The following is a 22,146-nucleotide window of genomic DNA, read 5'->3' as shown; positions in this document are numbered from 1 at the left end:
TACAAGTTCCCAAGCTATGGGTCAAATCAGAGCAGTAGCCGCCAGCCTACCCCACAGCTACAGCAGTGTGGGAGCTGAGCCACGTCTGTGACCTACACCACAGATCATGGCAACATTGGATCCTGAACCCACAGAGCAAGGCCAGGGATCGAGCCCCGGTCCTCATAGATACTAGTCTAGTTCATTACCGCTGAGCCACGACGGGAACTCCTTACATGACTTCTTTCCCCCCCCCTAACTTGGTTGTCCTAGTGTTTTGACCATTTCTTTTAGTGTTCTTGTGGCTTCTCCTTTATCCTTATTTAGTGTTGAAATTCCCTGGGGCTCAGTCCTGAGCATCTGCTTTTCTCACCAAATTAGCTGCTTAAAATCTTTTGTCTAAAGTATTGCAGTAGGAGTTCCCTGGTGCAGTAGGTTAAGGATTTGGCATTGTCACTGCAATGCCTCTGGTTTCTGCTGTGATGCAGGTTTGATCCATGGTCCTGGAACTTCTGCATGTTGTTGGCGTGGTTTTAAAAAAATGCTCTAATGGCTTTCCATTACTATGAAATTGGTAAGTCATTTATGGCCTACAAAGTTCTGCCAGAACTGGCTCTTGCACTGACTTCTAGCTTCATTTCTGAGCATCTTCTTTCTTTGCTTATTATAACACATTGGCTGTATCAGTTAGCACTCATTATACATAAGCCACAGAAGTAGATTCTGTCAGATTTAAGTAAAAAAAAATAATTTATTGGCTATGTAAAGTCATTTTATTTATTTATGCATGCATGCATGCCTGAGCTTGTGGCATGTGGAAATTCTTGGGACAGGGATCAAACCTAAGCCACAGCTGTGACACAGGCCACAATGCCAGACCCCTTAACCCACTGCACTGCAAGGGAATTTCCATATACAGTTATTTTGGAGAATTAATAAAAAAGCCTTATTCTAAACCTCTGGGAGGAGAGAAGGATAGTTTCAAGGGCCCGGTGATCAAGAACTAAGAGACTCCTAGTATTATTACCATTAGACTGACTTAGGTCTGACCGTTCTCTGCCCTTGTGAGCATATATTCAAGGTGTAAGCTCCTAGGAGAAAAACTTCACCTCACGTTGGATCACATGTTCATGCCTGGGCCAAGAGTGCATGAAATGGAAAAGGGAGTGCTTCCCCGATAGAAAATAAGGTGCTATTAGAAAAGAAATGGGGAGTTCCCCTCATGGCGCAGTGGTTAATGAATCCAACTAGGAACCATGAAGTTGCGGGTTTGATCCCTGGCATTGCTCAGTGGGTTGATGATCCGGTGTTGCTGTGAGCTGTGGTGTAGGTCGCAGAGGTGGCTCGGATCCCGCGTTGCTGTGGCTCTGGCGTAGGCCGGTGGCTACGGCTCCATTTGGACCTCTAGCCTGGGAACCTCCATATGCCTCGACAGTGGCGCAAGAAATGGCAAAAAGACAAAAAAAAAAAAAAGAAAGAAAGAAAAGAAATGGGAAAGTGCTAGGCAGGTAAAAAACAGAAATGGCCCCTAAGAATTTTTAGTTTAACCAAAAAAAAAAAAAAGGAGTTCCCGTCGTGGCGCAGTGGTTAACGAATCTGACTAGGAACCATGAGGTTGCAGGTTCGGTCCCTGGCCTTGCTCAGTGGGTTAAGGATCCGGCGTTGCCATGAGCTGTGGTGTAGGTTGCAGACGCAGCTCGGATCCCACGTTGCTGTGGCTCTGGCATAGGCTGGCAGCTACATCTCCAATTTGACCCCTAGCCTGGGAACTTCCATATGCCGCGGGAGTGGCCCAAGAAATAGCAAAAAGACAAAAAAAAAAAAAAAAAAAAAAAAAGAATTTTTAGTTTATGTGTCAGTTCCCAAAGGCCTACCCTGTAGTGCTGATCGTAATAAGTTCCCCCTCATACTCTGCCATAGCACATTGTACTTTTTCAGCCTAGCACTGATCCTTGTGATTGTTAATGTGTGGCTCTTTCACTTTTTAAGCTCCATGAGTACAAGGATGCTATTTTCTTGTGTCTGGGCATAATAGGCACATAGATATTTATAGAATATTGTAAAATCAGGTTGGCTCTACAATATTCAGTTGATATCAAAATGATATTAAAATATTTTATAATGAAAGCAGAAAATACGTATGGTGTAAGAGTATTAAAAAATTTATACCCACTATATAGGCAGCTATATGAAGCAAAACCAGAAACTGTGCACCAAAAAAGTTTGAAAATATGTAAAAATATGAAGTGTTTATGGTTGATTTTCTCTTACCTTTTCATCTATTTAAAATTTTTAATAACAAATCTGTGTTGTTTTTATAGGTAAATTCAAAAGAAACAATACATAATGAACAAAGTTGTTCATCTCTGTGTAAAAATAGAACAGCCTGAGCAGTAGTTAATACATGCCTGAAGAGATTTGGGAATGCCTGTTTTACATCAAAATGTTCACTTTATTTTCTCTAAATTTTTTACCCTCTCTAAGTAATGAATGTGTTAATCATTTGGGGATATATTCCACAATCTAGGAAGGAAAAGCCAAAATAATATCTGGAGCTCCTGCTGTGGCACAACTGCATCAGCAGTGTCTTGGGAACACTGAGACATGGGTTTGATCTCCAGCCCAGCCCAGTGGGTTAGGATCTGGCATTGCCACAGCTGCCGCTTATTTCTCAGCTCTGATCTGATGATCCCTGGCCTGGGAACTCTATATGCTTCGGGGAAGCCAAAATTAAATAAATAAATAAATAAAAAGGAATAGCCTAAGTGTTTATTCATTAGTTTCTACCAAAGGGTAGAAACATAGAGGCAACATTAACAACAAGTTCCTATTGTGGCACAGCAGAAACAAATCTGACTAGTATCCATAAGGATGTGGGTTCAATCCCTGGCCTCACTCAGTGGGCTGTGGTACAGCTCGCAGATGTAGGTCTGCAGCTCAGACCCCGAGTTGCTATTGCTGTGGTGTGGGCCAGCAGTTGCAGCTCCAAGTCTCCGGGAACTTCCATATGCCACAAGTGTGGCCCTAAAAAGAAAACGAAAACTTTCTCTTACTGTATATATTATCCCGTTTCTTTTAACAATAATAGATATTATTACTCCTTTATATAATATGGCTACTGTTTATCAAATGCTTACTATGTGGTAGGCAGCATACTAGTAATTTGCTTTGTGTGTGTGTGTGTGTGTGTGTGTGTGTGTATTAGTGAATCCTTACACCAGCCCTATGAAATCATTAGTACCATTCTCACTTTATAATGAGGTGTATATTAGATTCAGAGGTTAAGTTATTTGTATGAGGGAGCTAGGTTTGGACTTTTAACTACTTTCATACTGTCTTAACCTCTAGAAAAGAATATGAAGTCTCTTGGGATGTGGTTTAGGGATAATTTAACAGACTTAATTATTTACTTGGTCTAATATTCCTCAAGGTTATCCTATTCATTTAATCTGGTTCTTTGCTGAACAAGTATCTCAGTGTGGTATTGATTTGGCCTCTTAGACTGAAACTGCAAAGCAGGAACTCTGGTTGGTGAACACTAGTATTTCTGTCCCTGGACAGTTGCACTTGTATCTTCTGTCTCAATTTCATATAACTGTGTTGGGCGCACTAATAAAAGCTTAGATCTAAACAATGATTTCTTGGCTCTGCCCACACTATCCTGTTCTTCCTAAGGTCATCATCTGTCTCTGTGTTACTAAATGCAGTGAGCATTTTCATTTTGTGTTTTTTTCTTTTGTTTTGTCTTTTGGGTTTGTTTTTGCGCCTGCAGCACATGGAAGTTCCTAGGCCAGGGATCAAACCTGAGCCACAGCAGTGACAGCACTGGATTGTTAACCTGCTGCACCACAAGGGAACTCCTATCATTCTGTGTCTTAATTAGTCTTTCAGCATCATTTGATACAGTTGATAGTCTCCCCCCCAATATTTGGACTTTCTTTTCTTGGCTTCAGTGATGCTGCACTCAGGGTTTTCTTCTTACTTTACCCATCTCAATTTTCTTTACAAATTCCTCTTCCACTAGCCATCTTTTTTTTTTTTTTTTTTCTTTTTTCTTTTTAGGGCCGCACCTGTGGCATATAGAGGTTTCCAGGCTAGGGATCCAATCAGAGCTACAGCTGCCGGCCTACGCCACAGCCACAGCAATGCCAGATCTGAACTGCGTCTGCAACCTACACCACAGCTCACTGCAACGCCGGATCCTTAACCCGCTGAGCGAGGCCAAGGTTCAAACCCACAATCTCATGGTTCCTAGTTGGATTCATTTCTGCTGAGCCACGACGGGAACTCTCCCACTTGCTATCCTTGAAGTGCTGAAGCTTCAGGACTTAGTCCTAGGCCAGCTTTTTTTTTTTTTTTTTTTTTTTTTTTTAAATAAGTTCACTCTTCCTGTTCCAGTTGCCACATCAGTAAGTGGCACTACCCAGAAGCTGGGATTGATGCATAATACTTTACTTTATCTACCAAATACAGGTTACCAAGTTTAGGTGATTCTAACTTCTAAATGCACTTCAGGTTCATCTGTCTCCTTGGTCAGTTACACAACTACCTTAGTTCAGAGGATCATGATTTTCATGTAGATTATAGCCTCCTGAATGATCTTTCTGTTTCTCCTTTTCCCCTCTTCCTATTCATTTGCTACAAAGCAGTTAAAGGGGTGATATTTTTAAAAACTGGTTCTTGCTATTTGCCTTTGGTGTCTCTCTGTTGATCTTAACATAAATTCTAAGCAGCTCTGCATGGCCTACAAGGCCTTTAAGGTCTGCTCCTTCCCCTCTAACCTTGTCTTCCAACACTCCCTGCACTATGCTTTAACCATATTACCTTTACCCGCCACCCCCTTGTCCTTTGAACAAGCTTTTTTACTTGTTTGGTTAACCTAACCTTTAGGTCTTGGTATATCATTTGTTCAGACAGGTCTTTTCTGCTTCTTAATTTTTTACTCTCATGACACTCTTTTCTCTTCTATCATAGCACTTGCCACAATTTATAGTCATGTGTTTATTTTACTGTTTGCCTCCCTAGTTAAATTGTAAATTCTTGGAGAGTAGAGATCTTTTCTGTCTTGTTCCCTACTCTATTCCCTGTTCCTAGCGCAGTGCCTGTTTTTCAGTAGATATGAAATAAATATGTCTTGGGTGGATTGATAAATGAATCAGTGTGTCACTGCCACCCTCTGTATCACTCTGCATCTTTATTTCTACTCTTTCCTGAACAGGTGAATTTCAGGGTATTTTCCTAGAGCTTGTGCATTAGAGGATTCAGTTCTGTTTAATATGATGAATGGCACCTTAATTTGGATTAAAATAACATATAACTGTAAAAGATGGAAACAGAGCAAAAATAAATAGCAAGCAGGTACAGAACAATCTAAGGAGGATTATTTGACTTGTGAAAAAAAGATCTAGAGATCTTAGTGAACGGTTCATGCTATACCAGTCATACCTGAGGTCTGAGGGAGTTGAGGTGAGCCAATGATCTTCATTTTCAAAAATATTTAGAATTTAATGTTTTCTTACCGTGATAGAAAAGGAGAATTTTGATTTCTTCTGTTTTACTGCAGTAACCTGAGAACCACAGTTTCAAAGTGTGATTGCTGCCTATTTGTTTAGCTGTGCAATTTCCCATTTAAGTACACATTAATGCGGTATAAAAACAGATTCAGGTTTAGAGATTGAAAGTCCTCAATCACCAGTTTTGCTTATCAGTATTATACTTTCATGGCATATTATTGCATGTGGTAATGGTATTTATATTTTTCAAAGCATAGTAGAGACATTAGAGGATCTGACAATTAAAATACTATATTTTCCTGACTTAGAGATAATTTTTAACTAGAGCACTAACTCCAAAATAGCTCTTGCTACTATTTATGGAAACTTACTGTGTATTAGGCATTGTTAGAGCCTTTACACGGGTATTCTCAAATGAAAGCGTTTAAGGTACGGAAAGAACAGTATGGAGGCTCGGAAAGGCTAAAAGTAAGATCACATGGTTGGGAGAGCCAGGACTTTTCTGAGTCAAAAACTTGGGCTGTTGTGATTTCAGCCTGCTGCCTCCAGCTCTCTTTTGTCTTTTAGTTTTAGGAATTGGAGATTCCATGTATAATACGCTTTTCACCTAAAAAAAAATCAGCAGTCTACCTTTTAATGTACTTTGAAAAAGCTGAGTTCAAGTACTTCTCTCTGGAACTCCTCCAGCCCAGTCTCTTCTCTGAACTTAAATTGTTATTCATGTCCTAAGTCCTTCTTATGGTACCTGGCATTTCCCTCTTGTATCCTAGTAGCTTATGAATACTTATTAGCTCTGCTTTGAGACTATAAATTCTTTGAAGGTAGAATTCCTTTCCCTTCTTTGCCATCTTCACTGCCTTTTTTATAATAAGAACCTCAATAAATATTTGTTGAATGAACTATGAAGTAAACAACCTAAAATTTTTTCTCATCTATGTGCCTGTCCTTTGGAATATAAGGTTTATAAATGTTCATTTTATTTATGTGCTCTTTTCTGTCCTCCTAGAAGGGTTGTCTTGCCAACATTGCTTGTCATATTTCCTGCCTCCTTTTTCTAGCCCAGCCTTTTTTTTTTAGCCCAGCCTTAAATGACCAATAGAATCATGTGATCTTTTCCTTTGAAATTCTCTTAAGTGGTTTCCAGGATTCTCTCTCTTAATTTCCTTATTTTGTTCTTTGTGGTCTTTCTTTGATTACCCTTTAAATGGTAATGTTCCCCAGGTTCTGTTTTTAGTCCTCTTCTCTTGATCATACTGAGAACTTCCTTGGGTGATCTTCTTTTTCCATTTCTTGCCTTTGACTAGCCTCCGTATCACAGGTTGTTGATCAGATACTCACAGGGGCAAGATGGCCAACATAAATGAGTGAAAAAGAGGTGCAGAGTTGGGAATAGTGGGAACCTGGTGAAGTAAAGAATCAATGCTGGGAGTTCCCGTTGTGGCGCAGTGATTAACGAATCGGACTAGGAACATGAGGTTGCGGGTTCGGTCCCTGCCCTTGCTCAGTGGGTTAACGATCCGGCGTTGCCGTGAGCTGTGGTGTAGGTTGCAGAGGTGGCTCGGATCCCACCTTGCTGTGGCTCTGGTGTAGGCCGGTGGCTATAGCTCCGATTCGACTCCTAGCCTGGGAATCTCCATATGCCGCAGAAGCGGCCCAAAGAAATAGCAAAAAGACCAAAAAAAAAGAAGCAATGCTGTGTCCAGAGCTCCACTGAATTGTTGCTGTTGACAGAACTTCAGGCTTTTCAGAAGAAATTAGCATCTAGACTTTTTAATGAGAAGTTTCCATGTTTCTAAATATGAACTAGTTATTAACAGTCCAAGAGGAAGCCTTTTTGAGTTTTCCCATTTGCTTATTCTTAACTTTGATATTCTTCTGGCTCCTGATTTGTGTATCTCCAGGCCTGATTTTTTCTGCTGGGCTCCTGGCTCATTCAATTTGTTGTAAATGATCTGAGTTCTGTGTCCCGCAGGTGTCTCAAAGACCAGGATGATCAAGCTGAACCTCAAACATGTAATTAGGAGATGATTTCAGTTATAAAGTCAGATAGCTATGAGTTTGATTCTTGGTTTTCACCATCTTCTAGGTCACTAAATAGGTTACTTTCTTCAGGCTTCTTTTTGCTCATATGTAAAAGGGGAGCAGTAGTTACCTCATTGTCTGCTCTGCCTGCGTGACCAACACACAGTAACAGGTGGATGTTCTCAGTGACCTACACACAGTAACAGATACTACATAATCTGTCGCTGTTCCTGCCTCAGCGAGTGCTGTCACCACTCTCACACTTGGAGAGTCATTCTTGACTCTTCCTTCTCTTTTATTCTTTGAGTCTCATTAGTTACCATTCCTATGAGCATTGTCTTTATAATATCTTCACACTTGCTACCTTAAGTTTGTTTTTGTTAAAAATGATATTATTTTTGCTTATCAGTATCCTTGTAGCAGCCCTTAGCAGCTTTCTCAGTCTCTGTTGAAATCCCTCCCCAGTCTGTTCTCAGCCTTGTGCCAGAGATTGGTTTTGCCTAAGCACCAATCTGATCACACTAAACTTCTAGTTAGAATCCTTTAGTGGCTTCCTGTTATCTCTAAATTTCTAACTTTGGTTAACATTTTAACTTTTAGTATTCTTGATCTGATCCTGCTTATTTTATGGCCTCATTTCTTGCTTAAGCTACACAGACAGTACTTTTTTAAGTTTTCAGAATCTACCCTGCTCTCTGTTGCATGTTTCTTCCTCAGACGCCTTTCACCTCTGTTCTGCAGCTCCCTTAGAAATTAGCTTTGTGGAGTTCCCGTCGTGGCTCAGTGGTTAACAAATCCAACTAGGAACCATGAAGTTTCTGGTTTGATCCCTAGCCTTGCTCAGTGGGTTAAGGATCCGGCATTGCCGTGAGCTGTGGTGTGGTCGCAGACGCAGCTTGTATCCTGCGTTGCTGTGGCTGTGGTGTAGGCCAGCGGCTATAGCTCTGATTAGAACCCCTAGCTTGGGAACCTCCATATGCCGCGGGAGCAGCGCTAGAAAAGGCAAAAAGACAAAAAGAAAAGGAAATTAGCTTTATACGGCACCTATCTCTCCCAGTAAGCTTTTTGACCCCACCTTCTGTCCCTCCAGGTCCTGTTTAGATACCTCTCTTCATGCATAGCCTCTCACCGATGTCTCTGTCTTAGTGCTCTGCCACACTCTTTTGTAATTGTCTCTTTTTTCCACTGAGCTTCTTGAAGGGGAAGACCACATACCTTGAATGGCTTTGTATTTCCAGGGCTTAGAATAATGTCTGGTAAATGGTGAGCTCTCACATGGTCGTGGAATGAATGCATTTGTTGAATGAATAAATTACCTTTTTTTCTGAAGAAATTATAGATATAAAAAGGACCTTAGGAGCCTCAGTTATAGTTGTAAAGCCTTTAAAAATGTCCCAGTTCTTTTATTCCCCTTGTTTGAAGATTATGGGTACTTTTATTATGAATCAGTTATGCTTGTGTTCTTTAGAACAAAGAAAATTGTATTACTGATATCAAAATAAATATAAAATTATTGTTGCCTTCAAGAGCTATATTTTCTCAAAAAAATTTATGACTGCAACTCACTTAGGTTCTTTTTTCCTGCTTTCGTCCTGTTTATAGTGTCAAGTTCTTAGGATCTTATTCCCTCCTACTTTCCCAAGAGCCCCGGTTTAATACAAGATTTCTCAGCTTCCACTGCTGGGGACTCTATGGACCATGTAACTGCTAGTTGTGAGGGGCTGTCCTGTGCATTGTAGAATGTTTAGCAGCATCTCTGGCCTCCTCCTACTAGATACCATTAGCACCTCCTAATTTTGACAACCAAAAATGACTCCAGGAGTTCCCATTATGGTTCAGTGGAAGTGAATCTGATTAGTATCCATGAGGATGCAGGTTTGATCCCTGGCCTCACTCAGTGAGTTAAGGATCTGGCATTGCCTTGAGCTGTGGTGTAGGTCGCAGATGTGGCTTGGATCTGTTGTTGCTGTGGCTGTGGCATAGGCCAGTAGCTGTAACTCTGATTCGCCCCTACCCTGGGATCCTCCATATGCCATGGGTATAAAGTAACTCCTGTTTGCTTTTAACTTCTGCTCATTTTCTCTCTCTGTCCTCTTCGCATCCACTTTTCTAAAATGAATTGCTTCCACTCTCTCTCCTTAGGGCTTTTACTCCCATGGTGCCACTGAAAAGGCGTTGAAGTCTCCATCCTCTTTTCCTATGTTATTTGAAGTGAATCTACCACCACCTAGTATACCACATCCTCGTCATCTTCTTAACCCTCTGTCCCCTGGCCCACCCCAGCACCTACTTAGATACCCCATCCTGTCAGTCATAAAGTTCTGTTTATTCTGCCTCTTGAATTTTTGTAGAATCCTGTATCCTTTATTGTCACTTTAGTGTCTAACAATGGCAGAAGGCTCCTTACTGGTCTCAGAATATCAAGTCTAGATCTGTTTCATTTTCTGCACTGTAACCTGGATTACCTTTGTAAAACAAAGCCACTTCCCATTATAGACCTTCTCAGTCATGAGTTCTGGAGCCCGAATATCTGCATTTTTGAAAGGCTTTCCAAGTGATTTTTATTGCTTTATTCTTTTTGTTTAAGAAACATTTCATTGCTCTTGTGAATTCCTAAAATTCTTACAATTATTTTACAAAGCACTTCTTGATCTCTGTCTTTTAACAAACTATCTTTGATGGTGCTTTATGAAAGGTCAGTATTTATTTATTTAGTTACTGGTCCTTTTTTTTTTTTTTTTGCCACCACTAAATTCATCATTGGGGGAGGGATCTGGGAGGAAAGGTGGGTATTTTAACTTAATTGATTAATATTGTGGGTCTGTGACAAATTTGACTCCTGAGTTATGCAATATTTAAATAAGATCCTTATTTTTTTCTTGTAGGTATTTATAACAGCAGTGATGTAGCAGTATCATTTCCAAATGTAGTATCTGGCTCAGGATCTAGTACCCCTGTCTCCAGTTCTCATTTACCTCAGCAGTCTTCTGGGCATTTACAGCAAGTGGGAGCACTCTCCCCATCAGCAGTATCATCTGCACCCTCCGCTGTTGCAACAACTCAGGTAAATTATGACAGTGTTATCAAGTAACATTGATATTTTGTCTTTTTTTTTTTTGTCTTTTTTTTTTGCCGTTTCTTGGACCGCTCTCGTGGCATATGAAGGTTACCAGGCTAGGGGTTGAATCGGAGCTGTAGCCACCGGCCTACGCCAGAACCACAGCAACTCGGGATCCGAGCCGCGTCTGCAACCTACACCACAGCTCATGACAACGCTGGGTCCTTAACCCACTGAGCAAGGCCAGGGATCAAACCTGCAACCTCATGGTTCCTAGTCAGATTTGTTAACCACTGCACCATGACGGGAACTCCAGTATTTTGTCATTTTTTGAAAGAAAGTTTGATTGGAGGGGAGAGAAATGAAAAAGGGCTTCCTATAGGAATTTATGAAACATCTCAACTTGTACTGGCGTGAGTGGAAGTAATCTCACACATTTTTACGTGATACTCATGAGAGAACTCAAAAGAATATGTTGGCGCCAACTGATTCTTTTCAATTTCTGAGTTTTTGATCTTGTCCTAATGGTGTAAAATAGTAGTTTGGAAGAGCGTTTATTCTTTCTTTTAAAGGCAGGACTTAACAAAGTATGAACCAGTTTTGAACTGCTATGGTTTTAAAAATTCCTTTTATAGTTTTTAATTTTAAAAATCATAGAAGTAATATATGAATATCTATAGTCTAAAAAAACTGTGAAGGAGAGATATAGGATTAAGAGTAGATGATTTATTTAAGTACTATATGATTTTCTTCCTTGTTGGAAAGAAGGAATATTTATAAATATTATAAATAATGGTGACTGCATTGGTGGTTTTGCCTTTATTTTTCCCCTTCTTTTATTTTAGGTCTGGAACTTGATAGGTGAGCTAGTCTATAGGAATGTTCTAAGAGCCAGAGTCAAACCAGAGAAACCATAATCTTGAATTCTATCAATAGGGCAGTGAATGGGCAAAGCTGTATATATACCCGTACTCACCCTGCACCCCTCTCACCCTCATCCCCAAGCCCCGCATTTCCCCAAAGGTAATAATTTAAAATTCCTAAAGTATGTATATCTTATTTTATTTGCAATTCTGTATAATTTTATTTTTATTTTACCTGAAGCTCTAATAGTAAATCTCTCAACATTTTGAGAAAATTATAACAATGACAAATGTCTAATTATAAACGGCCAGTCAGGTAGTTGATGTACGTTGCTATAAACGTATGCTTTACATATGTGTTCGTAATTTCCATTGTACAGGCCTTTAGAATATATTTACACTTCTCCAGCATTTTCTGTATCAAAGCATAGCATTAAGGTTTTTTTTGGGGGGGGTTGTTTTTGTTTTTGTTTTTTGTGTTTTTTGGGGCATTTTAGGGCCTTACCTGCGGCATATGGAAGTTCCCAGGCAAGGGGTTGAATTGGAGCTGTAGTCCCTGGCCTATGCCGCAGCCACAGCAACATCAGATTTGAGCCGTGTCTGTGACCAACGCCAGATCCTTAACCCACTGAGCGAGGCCAGGGATCGAACCCACAACCCCATGATTCCTAGTCGGATTCGTTTTCTCTGCACCACAACGGGAACTCCACATTAAGTTATTTTTAAAGTATGTAATGGTGCAGTGAAGATCATCATCATTATAATTGGGTTAAGAATTAGAATAAACAGTTCAGCCCAGAAAATCAATGGCATGATTAGTGGTATTGTCTTTGAAAATGAAAGTTAACAATTTGGTGAACTTCTCAACCTGAATAAGAGGAGTTTAGGAGAGTTTTTCTTTAGTTCATTTCACTAGACATGGTGAGGTAGGCACAATAATAGGGGTTTGGGGTTAGAGAGGGTGAGGAAATAAATGAGAGGGTGGCTCTTATAAATAGTTTGATTTCTTTTAATTAAGTGTAACCATATGCTGTTGATAGCTTCATATCCTTGGAAAGAGTCACATGAACACTTTCAATGTGCATTTTTCTTTCCTTTCTTTATAAAAGTCTGTTTTAATTACTCTCTGGTTAATTCCAGGCTGAATTAAACAAAAATCTCATTTCTTCCCATTCATTATGTTTGTGGTTTTGAGGGTTAACATTAGGGAGGTGGATGGGGGAAGTGGAAGTGGTGGTGAAGAGAAATTTATAGCTAGAGGGGAAATTCCACTTAACATATGACTCAGCTGAAGAACAAAGAAATCATAGTCACAAGTAATCCAGGATTCAGTCCAATTAAAATCTTTACTGTGTATCCTCCTTCCATGTTTCAGTAAGATGGGTCTATTCTAAATATGATCATCCAGTGAGACGCATATGCTGCATGCTGAGACAGCTGCATCTGTATTTCTGTCCAGCAGTAGCTTTCTGCCTTCACACGGGAGCTTATTCAGCCTGGCTTATCTGGTGCTGCTGTAGCAACCATCAGTCTCCAGGCAACTGAGGCAGGTTGACCTCTGAATTGAACCGAGTACAAAATTACTCAGTTTCACTGTCTGAGTCAATAGTATCGGTATTGAATGTGCAAAGTGAATTTTCTTGGTGGTGTGCAAAGGAACGGATTCAGAAATATTTAGAATAAATTGAATGTTTAGATGGAACTCCTAAAATTTGTGATACACTTATAATTTAATCTTTTCAAAACAAAAAGTTTGTGTTGAACTTTCATATAGGCCTTGTTTTCCAATCATGCAATTCAGTTTGTTTAGATAATCACATTTTATTTAGTTTCTTTACAGATGGTTGATTTTTATTTTTTATTTATTTATTTATTTTTTTAAAGTTTATTTATTTATTTTATTTTACTTTTTTTTTGTCTTTTTTTTGCTATTTCTTGGGCCACTCCCTCGGCATATGGAGATTCCCAGGCCAGGGGTTGAATCGGAGCTGTAGCCACCGGCCTATGCCAGAGCCACAGCAACTCGGGATCCGAGCCGCGTCTGCAACCTACACCACAGCTCACGCAACGCCGGATCTTTAACCCACTGAGCAAGGCAGGGACCGAACCTGCAACCTCATGGTTCCTAGTTAGATTCGTTAACCACTGCGCCACGACGGGAACTCCCAGATGGTTGATTTTTAAATGAATAGTAGTGCCTAAATGTGTAAACTAAAATTATCAATATTTAAAATGTAATTGTAGAAGCCTTGTTACTATTTATTGAGAAAGCTATCATACCGCAAGTGTTTTAAAAAATATAAATCATAAAATAGAATTGTTAATTTGAATGATGTTTTGCCTTCCTTCTCCCCCACCCTCCCCTCAATTTAATGAAAATAGTAATTTTTAGTGATGGGCTTGGTGCCAGCGGGATTAAAATCCAGAGGTCATTCTTGATCTTTCTGGCCTTGGTTTTAAGTAAGATAGACAGGCCTCTTGTTTGGTTTATTTGCTGTCTTAAGGATTGTTCCCAGGAAAGTAAGATCAGGAAGAGCTAATAGAGATTAAAGCAGGGACTGGGAGTTACCATCGTGGCGCAGTGGAAACAAATCCAACTAGGAACCATGAGGTTGTGGGTTCCATCCCTGACCTCGCTCAGAGGGTTAAGGATCCAGCGTTGCCGTGAGCTGTGGTGTAGACCAGCAGCTGTAGGTCCAATTCAGCCCCTAGCCTGGGAACTTCCCTATGCTGTGGGTGCGGCCCTAAAAAAAAAAAGACAAAAACCCAAAAAACAGGAAGTAGATTTGTGCCTTTAATAGGGCAAAAAGGAGACACTTGTAAAAATGTGGGGTGGGGGGTTGGAGGGAGAATCTGATGCTTAGCACCCCTGATTTGAAAAAAAAAAACTTTTAAAAATTGTTTGGTAATCCAGTTTTTACATTGTTTAATTTTCAATCCTTTTTTCCCCCCTTTTTTAGGGCTGCACTCGCAGCATATGGGGGTTACCAGGCTAGGGGTCGAATTGGAGCTGTACCTGCTGGCCTATGCCACAGCCACTTCAACTCCAAATCCAAGCTACGTCTGCAACCTACACCACAGCTCATGGCAACACCAGATCTTTATTAACCCACTGAGCGAGGCCAGGGATAGAACCCACAACTTCATGGTTCCTAGTCAGATTCGTTTCCGCTCGCCAGAATGGGAACTCCCAATCCTTTTGTTTTATTTGATATACTTGTTTTTAGAGAAGCTATTCCTTCATGGATATTAGCAATATAGCTACAGTTGTAGTTCCTTAGCATTATTGGAAGATAAAACTAGTCTACTATGTTTTAATGACGTGCTCTGTCTTTTTGTATCATGAGTAGAGGTATAAATTAGTTTCTGTAGATGTGTTATTAATTTTTCATTTTGGCTTTAAAATTCCACTTTTCCTTAGTTCTAGATTCATTCTGTTTTGTCTTTGACAGAATTCTAGTGTTTTTGTTTGTAAAGGGAATTGATTGCTTTAATAGAAGAATTTAAGACAAAAATGTAATGAAAATAATTGTAGTCTAATATAGCCTAAATTCTGAGTTTTGCTTTTAGTCTGCAGGTAGATTATCTTGGTTCCTTTTTTACTCTGTATTACTCTAATAAAAATAATATAGGTTTAAAAATAATTTAAATGAAGGAAACTTCGAGGTTTATTGATGTGATATTTAGTAAATGCAGATAAATTTAATATTTTAAAGGTATAATTTAGTGACTGATGTCTTGCTGTGAGACTTTAACTTTCAAATATCCTAACTTTGGGGTGTTGTCTTAGATATTATCCTTGATTTCCTTTCAGATGATGTCTGATAGGATACTTTGATTCCCTTTTGGAAAAATGCTTCGGTTTCCCAGGCAGAGTCACTTGTCTTTGGGGGAATCTCTGACTTGACTGGTCAGAATGAAAGTTTCATCTATTCTAAATCATTACATAATGACTTCTAATTTTAAGGAAGTTAACATTCTGAGCAGAGTAAGTTTTTTTTGTCTTTTCTAGGGCCGCTCCCACAGCATATGGAGATTCCCAAGCTAGGGGTATAATCGGAGCTAGAGCCGCTTGCTGGCCTACGCCAGAGCTGCAGCAACTCGGGATCCGAGCTGCTGAGTGAGGCCAGGGATCAAACCCGCAACCTCATGGTTCCTAGTCGGATTTGTTAACCACTGTGCCATGATGGGAACTCCCAGAATAAGTTTTTATAAGGGTTTTGTAATGTCACTATTGGATGCTGAAGAGGTTGAGTGATTGTGCAGGGTCAGTGTCTAGTGAGAGGCTGACTCCTGCACCTGCTCTCTGGTTTACTAATCAGTGACTTACAAATGAATTTCCCATTATGAACCCCTATGTCGAGGTTATCTCTTTGGAAAAAGCATTGTTAGGCGTCTTACTGGCACTGTGCAAAACAGCAGAAATTTGGGTCAGAAATCGTAGGTTCCTGGAGCATTGCTACTCACTAGTGTGGCTGTGGGTAGGTAGGTCTTTTATTTTGTGGATGTCATTTTTTTTAATACGTGAAATGGAATACTTGCTCTACAGGTATCTTTTGAAGTTCATTTGAGAATAAGTACTTTGCAGACCATGAAGTACTTTGAAACTAGTGGCTATTACACTGATGTTACAGTTATTATAGGACATTATTAATTTCACCTAACAGCCTGATTACTGTGAGAAAATTATACAGAAGCACTAAAAACAGTATTAAAATTTTCTGTTAAAACTCAGAATTCCATCTTAACATAGATAAATTTTAGTCATTTCAGATTTAGCTTTTGACTAAGGTCTTTTGTATTCTTAAATTATTTTAATAGCCATTTTAGTCCTAGGGACTTAATTTCCCCCCCCCCCAAAGATAGGTGATGTATTGATTAGATCTTAACCGATTAAGAAACTTGCATAGAATTGTGGTGATTGTACAATCTGTTGTCCAATCAAGAATGTTCATTGATGGTTTAACTACAATTTAATCCCTCCCACTACTTTATAGAAACTCAATTGTGGGGCATTTCAGTATTAACCTAAACAATGGTTTTGAATATGTTAAGCTCCTAACAATTAGTGAGCAGTTTGGGGCATTGAATAAAGTGGAATGATGCAATTGAACCTGACAGCTTTAACAGTCCGCCTACTCATGGGACCTGAAAGTTGTTCACACTTGGTTTCTTCTCTCATCACACGCTGAGTATTAAAGCCTGAAGGTGGTAGCTGACACAGAAATAGGTCTGTAATCAGGATACGTTTTATAGTACAAAGTTTGAATAAAGTTAGAGAATATGTGAAATTTTCCGTTGTTCTCTAGTTTTTCATGGAAACTTTTCTAGTCAAACAAACGTGTGTAAGTTGACATTAAAACATTTGAATCCTTACATTATATTTGCAATATTGCTATGTTATTATAGAATATATAGATTAAAGTGTCTTTGCATAATGAGACAATGGTTCCATCTAATTTTTCTTAGGGAAATATGTTTTACTCTTTGAAATGTAACCATGTTAATATCAGAATATAATTGGTGAATTATATTCTTTAATGAAGTTACTGGAAAAGTGGAAATCATAATAGCTTATGAAAATTATTTTTAAAATAACAAAATAAAATCTGAGTGCTTACCATGTGCCGCACATTCAACTAAGCCCTTAATGTATTAACTCGATTAATTCTCACAAATGTCTAACAAGGTAGGTGCTATTTCTATCTCCATTTTTACAGATGGAAACTGAAGATGCAGGGCTTTGGTGCCTCACCCAGAGTGAGATAGTTGGCTTATGGCAGACATAGTGATAATAAAAAGGGTTTTTTTTTGGAGTTCCTTTGTGGCTCAGGAGGTTAAGAATCTGGTTTGTCACTGCTGTGGCTCAGGTTCTTGCTGTGGTATGGGTTTGATCCCTGTCTCAGGAACTTCCACATGCCTCAGGTGTGGCCAAAAAGGAAAAAAAAAATAATTTCCTTCTAATGGTGTGTATGGAGTAGGAATTTTTAAAAATAATACTCAGTTTAATGAGTCTGCCAAGATTTGGAAGAATGTATTTTTATTTTTTTGTGCTTTTTTAAAATTAAAGTATAGTTGATTTACGAAGTTGTGTCAACCTTGGTGTACAACAAAGTGACCTGGCTTTTTTATATCCCCCCCCCCCCACACACACATTCTCTCTTATAGTATTTTCCACCATGATCTATCCCAAGAGACTGGGTATAATTCCCTGAAAGAATGTATTTTTAAATCGTGTCACAGTTGGAAAATTTGAAGAAGCTACTGCATCTTAGATCTTGTCTGAATCATTTGATTTTAATGTTTATCGACAGATGAATTGCGCATTTAAAAAATGCTTGCTATAACTTTTCCTGTATGATTGAAGTATAGGAAGTTTCATATCTGCCTCTAGATGATGTATTGCTATGAAACTTTGCAAAGGTGAAATTTTGTTGGGTACTATTCTTTCAAACCTAATTTTTCTTCTTATACTTTATTATTCTGCTTTTACCAACATAAGGGAGAAAAAACAATCTACCAATACATTACCCTCTTTTAAGTCTGAACTCCGATAATTGAGTAGATTTAGCCTGAAATTTTTTTCCTCCATAATTAACTCTTTTATTTTATTTTTATTTTTTTGTCTTTTTGCTATTTCTTGGGCCGCTCCCGCGGCATATGGAGGTTCCCAGGCTAGGGGTCGAATTGGAGCTGTAGCCACCGGCCTACGCCAGAGCCACAGCGACGCGGGCTCCAAGCCGCGTCTGCAACCTACACCACAGCTCACGGCAACGCCGGATCGTTAACCCACTGAGCAAGGGCAGGGACCGAACCTGCTGCAACCTCATGGTTCCTAGTCGGATTCGTTAACCACTGCGCCACCACGGGAACTCCCATAACTAACTCTTTTAGAATGAACCAAGTGGCTAGGAGTTTGGGTGGCTGACTTCCCTCTACAACTCCAGCTCTTTAAAACCTTTTCTTTGGACATGAGCAGACATTTGAAATATAAGAAGTTACCTATCAATGGAAAATTTCACTCTGAAATGTAATTTTAATCTTTTTAATATCTTAATAAGGAATGTCAGTCTACTGAGGAAACACTAAATTTCTTTGATTTATTTATAGTTTGAATGCTACCTTTGTAGAAACCTGTATATCTTTCTAGATGTTTACATAGTAAGTTATTCTAAATTGGCTAAGGGTATTCTTTGACTCAGATACCTGAGCATATTTTGCTTCAAAGTGACTTCAGATTTACCTCAGTTTATTTAGTTTATTTTTATTCAACTTGACTTTGAGTATATCTTGTAAAATAATTATTATACCTAATGAGGCTTTTGCTAGAGTGTTGGAATAGGTATAACATAACATCTTGCATGGAAGTGGTTCCTTTCAACTATTACTCTTGGGGAGGGGGATGGAAAAAAACTGTTGAAGATATCATACATTAGGAAGTGAAAGCTGAGGTTTATTATGGCAGTATTAACTTAAAATTTCATAGGATATTTTTTATCTTTCTTTTTGTTCTTTTTACAGCCACTTGTATGAAATTATAAGTTAATATTGCCATATTGGAAATTCCCAGGCTAGGGGGCTAATTGAAGCTGCAGCTGCTGGCCTACACCACAGCCACAGCAACGCTGGATTGAGTCACATCTGTGACCTATTCTGCAGCTCATGGTAACACCAGATCCTTAACCTACTGAGCAATGCCAGGGATTGAACCTGCATCCTCATGGACACTATGTTGGGTTCTTAACCTGCTGAGCCACAATGGGAACTCCCAAGATGATGATATCTTGATCTCACACCTGTTTTTTACTTTTTTTTTTTTTTTTTTTTTTTTTTTTTTTTTTTTTTTTTCTCTTTTCTCTTTAGGGCCACACTTGCAGCAAATGGAGGTTCCCAGGCTAGGGATCCAATCGAAGCTACTATAGAGCTGCCAGCCTACGCCATAGTTACAGCAACGCCAGATCTGAACCACGTCTGTGACCTGCACCACTGCTTATGGCAACACTGGATCCTTAACCCACTGAGCAAGGCCAGGCATCGAACCCACAACTTCATGGTTCCTAGTCGGATTTGTTTCTGTTGCGCCACAACAGGAACTCCCGTTTTCACATTTTTTTTTTTTTTAATTTTTATTTATGGCATTGAAGGGCCACACCTGCGGCATATGGAAATTCCCAGGCTAGGGGTCCAATCAGAGCTGTAGCTGCTGGATAACCTATATCATAGCTCCCGGCAAGGCTGGATCCTCAACCCACTGAGCGAGGCCAGGGATTGAACCCGCATCCTCATGGATACTAGTTGGATTCGTTTCCACTGCACTTCAATGGGAACTCCTGTTTTTACATTTCGACTAGATAATTTCAGCAGGACACTGTAAAGCAATCATATTCTTTTTTGTTTTAGCTTCTTATTTTGCAGTAATTTTAGGTGTATAGAAAATTTGCAAAAACAGTGCAGAATTCAGGTGTATTATAGATACCTTTATTCAGACTCCCCAGCATTTAACAGCTTATATTCTTTTTTTTTTTTAATTTTTTTTTTGTCTTTTTGCTGTTTCTTTGGGCCGCTCCCACGGCATATGGAGGTTCCCAGGCTAGGGGTTGAATCGGAGCTGTAACCACTGGCCTATGCCAGAGCCACAGCAGTGCGGGCTCCGAGCCGCGTCTGCAACCTACACCACAGCTCACGGCAACGCCGGATCGTTAACTCACTGAGCAAGGGCAGGGATCGAACCCGCAACCTCATGGTTCCTAGTCGGATTCGTTAACCACTGCGCCACGATGGGAGCTCCAACAGCTTATATTCTTATAGTGCCAATAGACCCAAGAAGACTCTTTGCCCACATAGACATTCTGCTTACCTGAGCAAAAATTGAATTAAAATGTTACTGTCTTTCCAAAAACAGTTGCCAGTTTTTATACCAGGTCTTCTGAAGCAGACCTATGGTACATTAGTAACTTACTTTTAGTGCACTGCAAAAAACTCCATGTCCAAAGTATATTGTGGAAGAAGTGTGTATATATTGTTTCCTTTATTCCTTGTTCCACATTTCTCTCATATAAAAGTTTTCAGTGCCCTTTATGTAGAATCTTTTCACTGAAATGTTGGGAGTCTCTTGGCCCTAAGGTGCCAACAGAGTTATCAAGAGTTCACAAACCACTGTAAGTATCATTTCAGAAGTGTTGGCCAAGCAGTGTCAAGATACATGTGGAGTCTCTGATAACTCATCTTACCTGCTTAAAATGATGGTAATGATTTGGATTTTAAAGTAGAGTGGTTTTTATGTTTTCATATGCCGCAAAATCCTACCTGGTAAAATTAATAACTTATTTTCAATCTCTTTTGGAAATTTATTGTTTAGATAAATACTGTACTTAAAAACAAAACAAAACAAACAAACAAAAAAACCAAAACTACCAGATAAGTTTTAAACATTTAGAAGATTTGGGAAGTTTGTTGTTCAGGATAATGAAAATGTATTTCTAATTTATTATTTTATTATTAATTTTACCTTTGCCTGCCATCTTTATAATATATATATTTTCCTGCTTTGTAATTATGCTAACAGTGATTTATCCCCTTCCTGATGACAGTCATTACGTAAATCAGTGATGCTGTGCTGCTTTGCATTTTGATCCTTTAGTATAGTGGGCATGGTGTGTGATTGGGAAATAAGACAACTTGGAGACTACATCAAGAAATCGGAAGCTAACAAGGATAAATATAAAGCCCTTGACAGAAGGAACCCTTTCTGGAGGAGAGTATAGGACCCTTGATTCTTATCAGGAGAACAAGGCAGCTCATGAAACTGATAATTGGAACTAAAAAGCAGTTCACCTGGTGTAATAATAGTTTGGATAGTTTGGATTCAGCCAGTGGATGACTGCACAGACACGGAGGGTCAGAGGCCAAGATGCAGGTGTGGAGGCTCCGCAGTGGCTGAGCGCTTGGAGCACAGCCCCCCACACCCGGGAATGCAGTCCATCTTGCTCATATTTTTCTCTGTCCCTTCTTGCTGTCAGCTGTTACTTCTTGCTGCCAACAAAATGTCTTAAGATATTACTTTTTCTTCTTCTTCCTAATTAATTTTCCACTTCTAATCTGTTATATGCTTAGTTGATCTTTTTAGAATTGCGTCTAGAGTAAGAGTAAATTGGCTCTGAGAAGGGCATTTTTAAAGTGTAAGGTGCGCAAGATTTTAACTAACACGGCGGACTGGTAACATCTGGTCTTTCTGTTTGAATATTCCTTCTTCTAAGTTAGTGTATGAGTAGCCAAGATTCCCAAGTAGTTGAAATTCTGGAGAGGTTAAAAAAAAAAAAGTCCCATATTTCTGTTTTTGACTCATTTAATATATTCTATACATAGTATGTGTCTGGTGTGGTCTTCAGGTTAAAGTGATGACTTAGATTTTACTGAGGGCTAATTGACTGTTAAACTGGACTGTATAATCCAAATTTATTGACTCTGTATACATGTCTTTAATAAGAGGAAAAATGAAAAGCAGAAGCTGACCAACTGAACTTAGATATTACAGTATGAACTATGAAATATACCCTTTGAAACAATGGAAAGCAAGGACAGGATTCTATATCATGGGGACTGTTCTGTGAATTGTAAAGTCCAGTTTTTATGCTTAATAAGTTGGCCAGAGGCCAAATATAATGTCAAGGTCTGAGTCTTTCCAGAAACACAGTTTATTCCCTGTAATATT

General features: G+C 39.2%; 1 protein-coding gene across 29 annotated transcripts in view; it reads left to right on the top strand.

Moving 5' to 3' along the window:
* MLLT10 (myeloid/lymphoid or mixed-lineage leukemia; translocated to, 10) overlaps window positions 1-22,146 on the top strand; it is a 243,296-nt gene that overhangs the window by 200,805 nt on the left and 20,345 nt on the right. For all 29 annotated transcript variants that reach the window (XR_002336389.1, XR_002336388.1, XR_002336387.1 and 26 more), the window contains one exon: window positions 10,400-10,578. Coding sequence is in view for 26 of the 29 variants with exons in the window: in XM_021064945.1 (XP_020920604.1) it covers window positions 10,400-10,578 (179 nt within the window). In the remaining 3 variants the exon portion in view is untranslated. The remainder of the gene's footprint in view (window positions 1-10,399; window positions 10,579-22,146) is intronic.

The sequence above is a fragment of the Sus scrofa genome, chromosome 10 (genome assembly GCF_000003025.6).
Source record: "Sus scrofa isolate TJ Tabasco breed Duroc chromosome 10, Sscrofa11.1, whole genome shotgun sequence".
Lineage (NCBI taxonomy): Eukaryota > Metazoa > Chordata > Mammalia > Artiodactyla > Suidae > Sus > Sus scrofa.
This window is presented reverse-complemented; position numbering and strand designations above follow the sequence as displayed.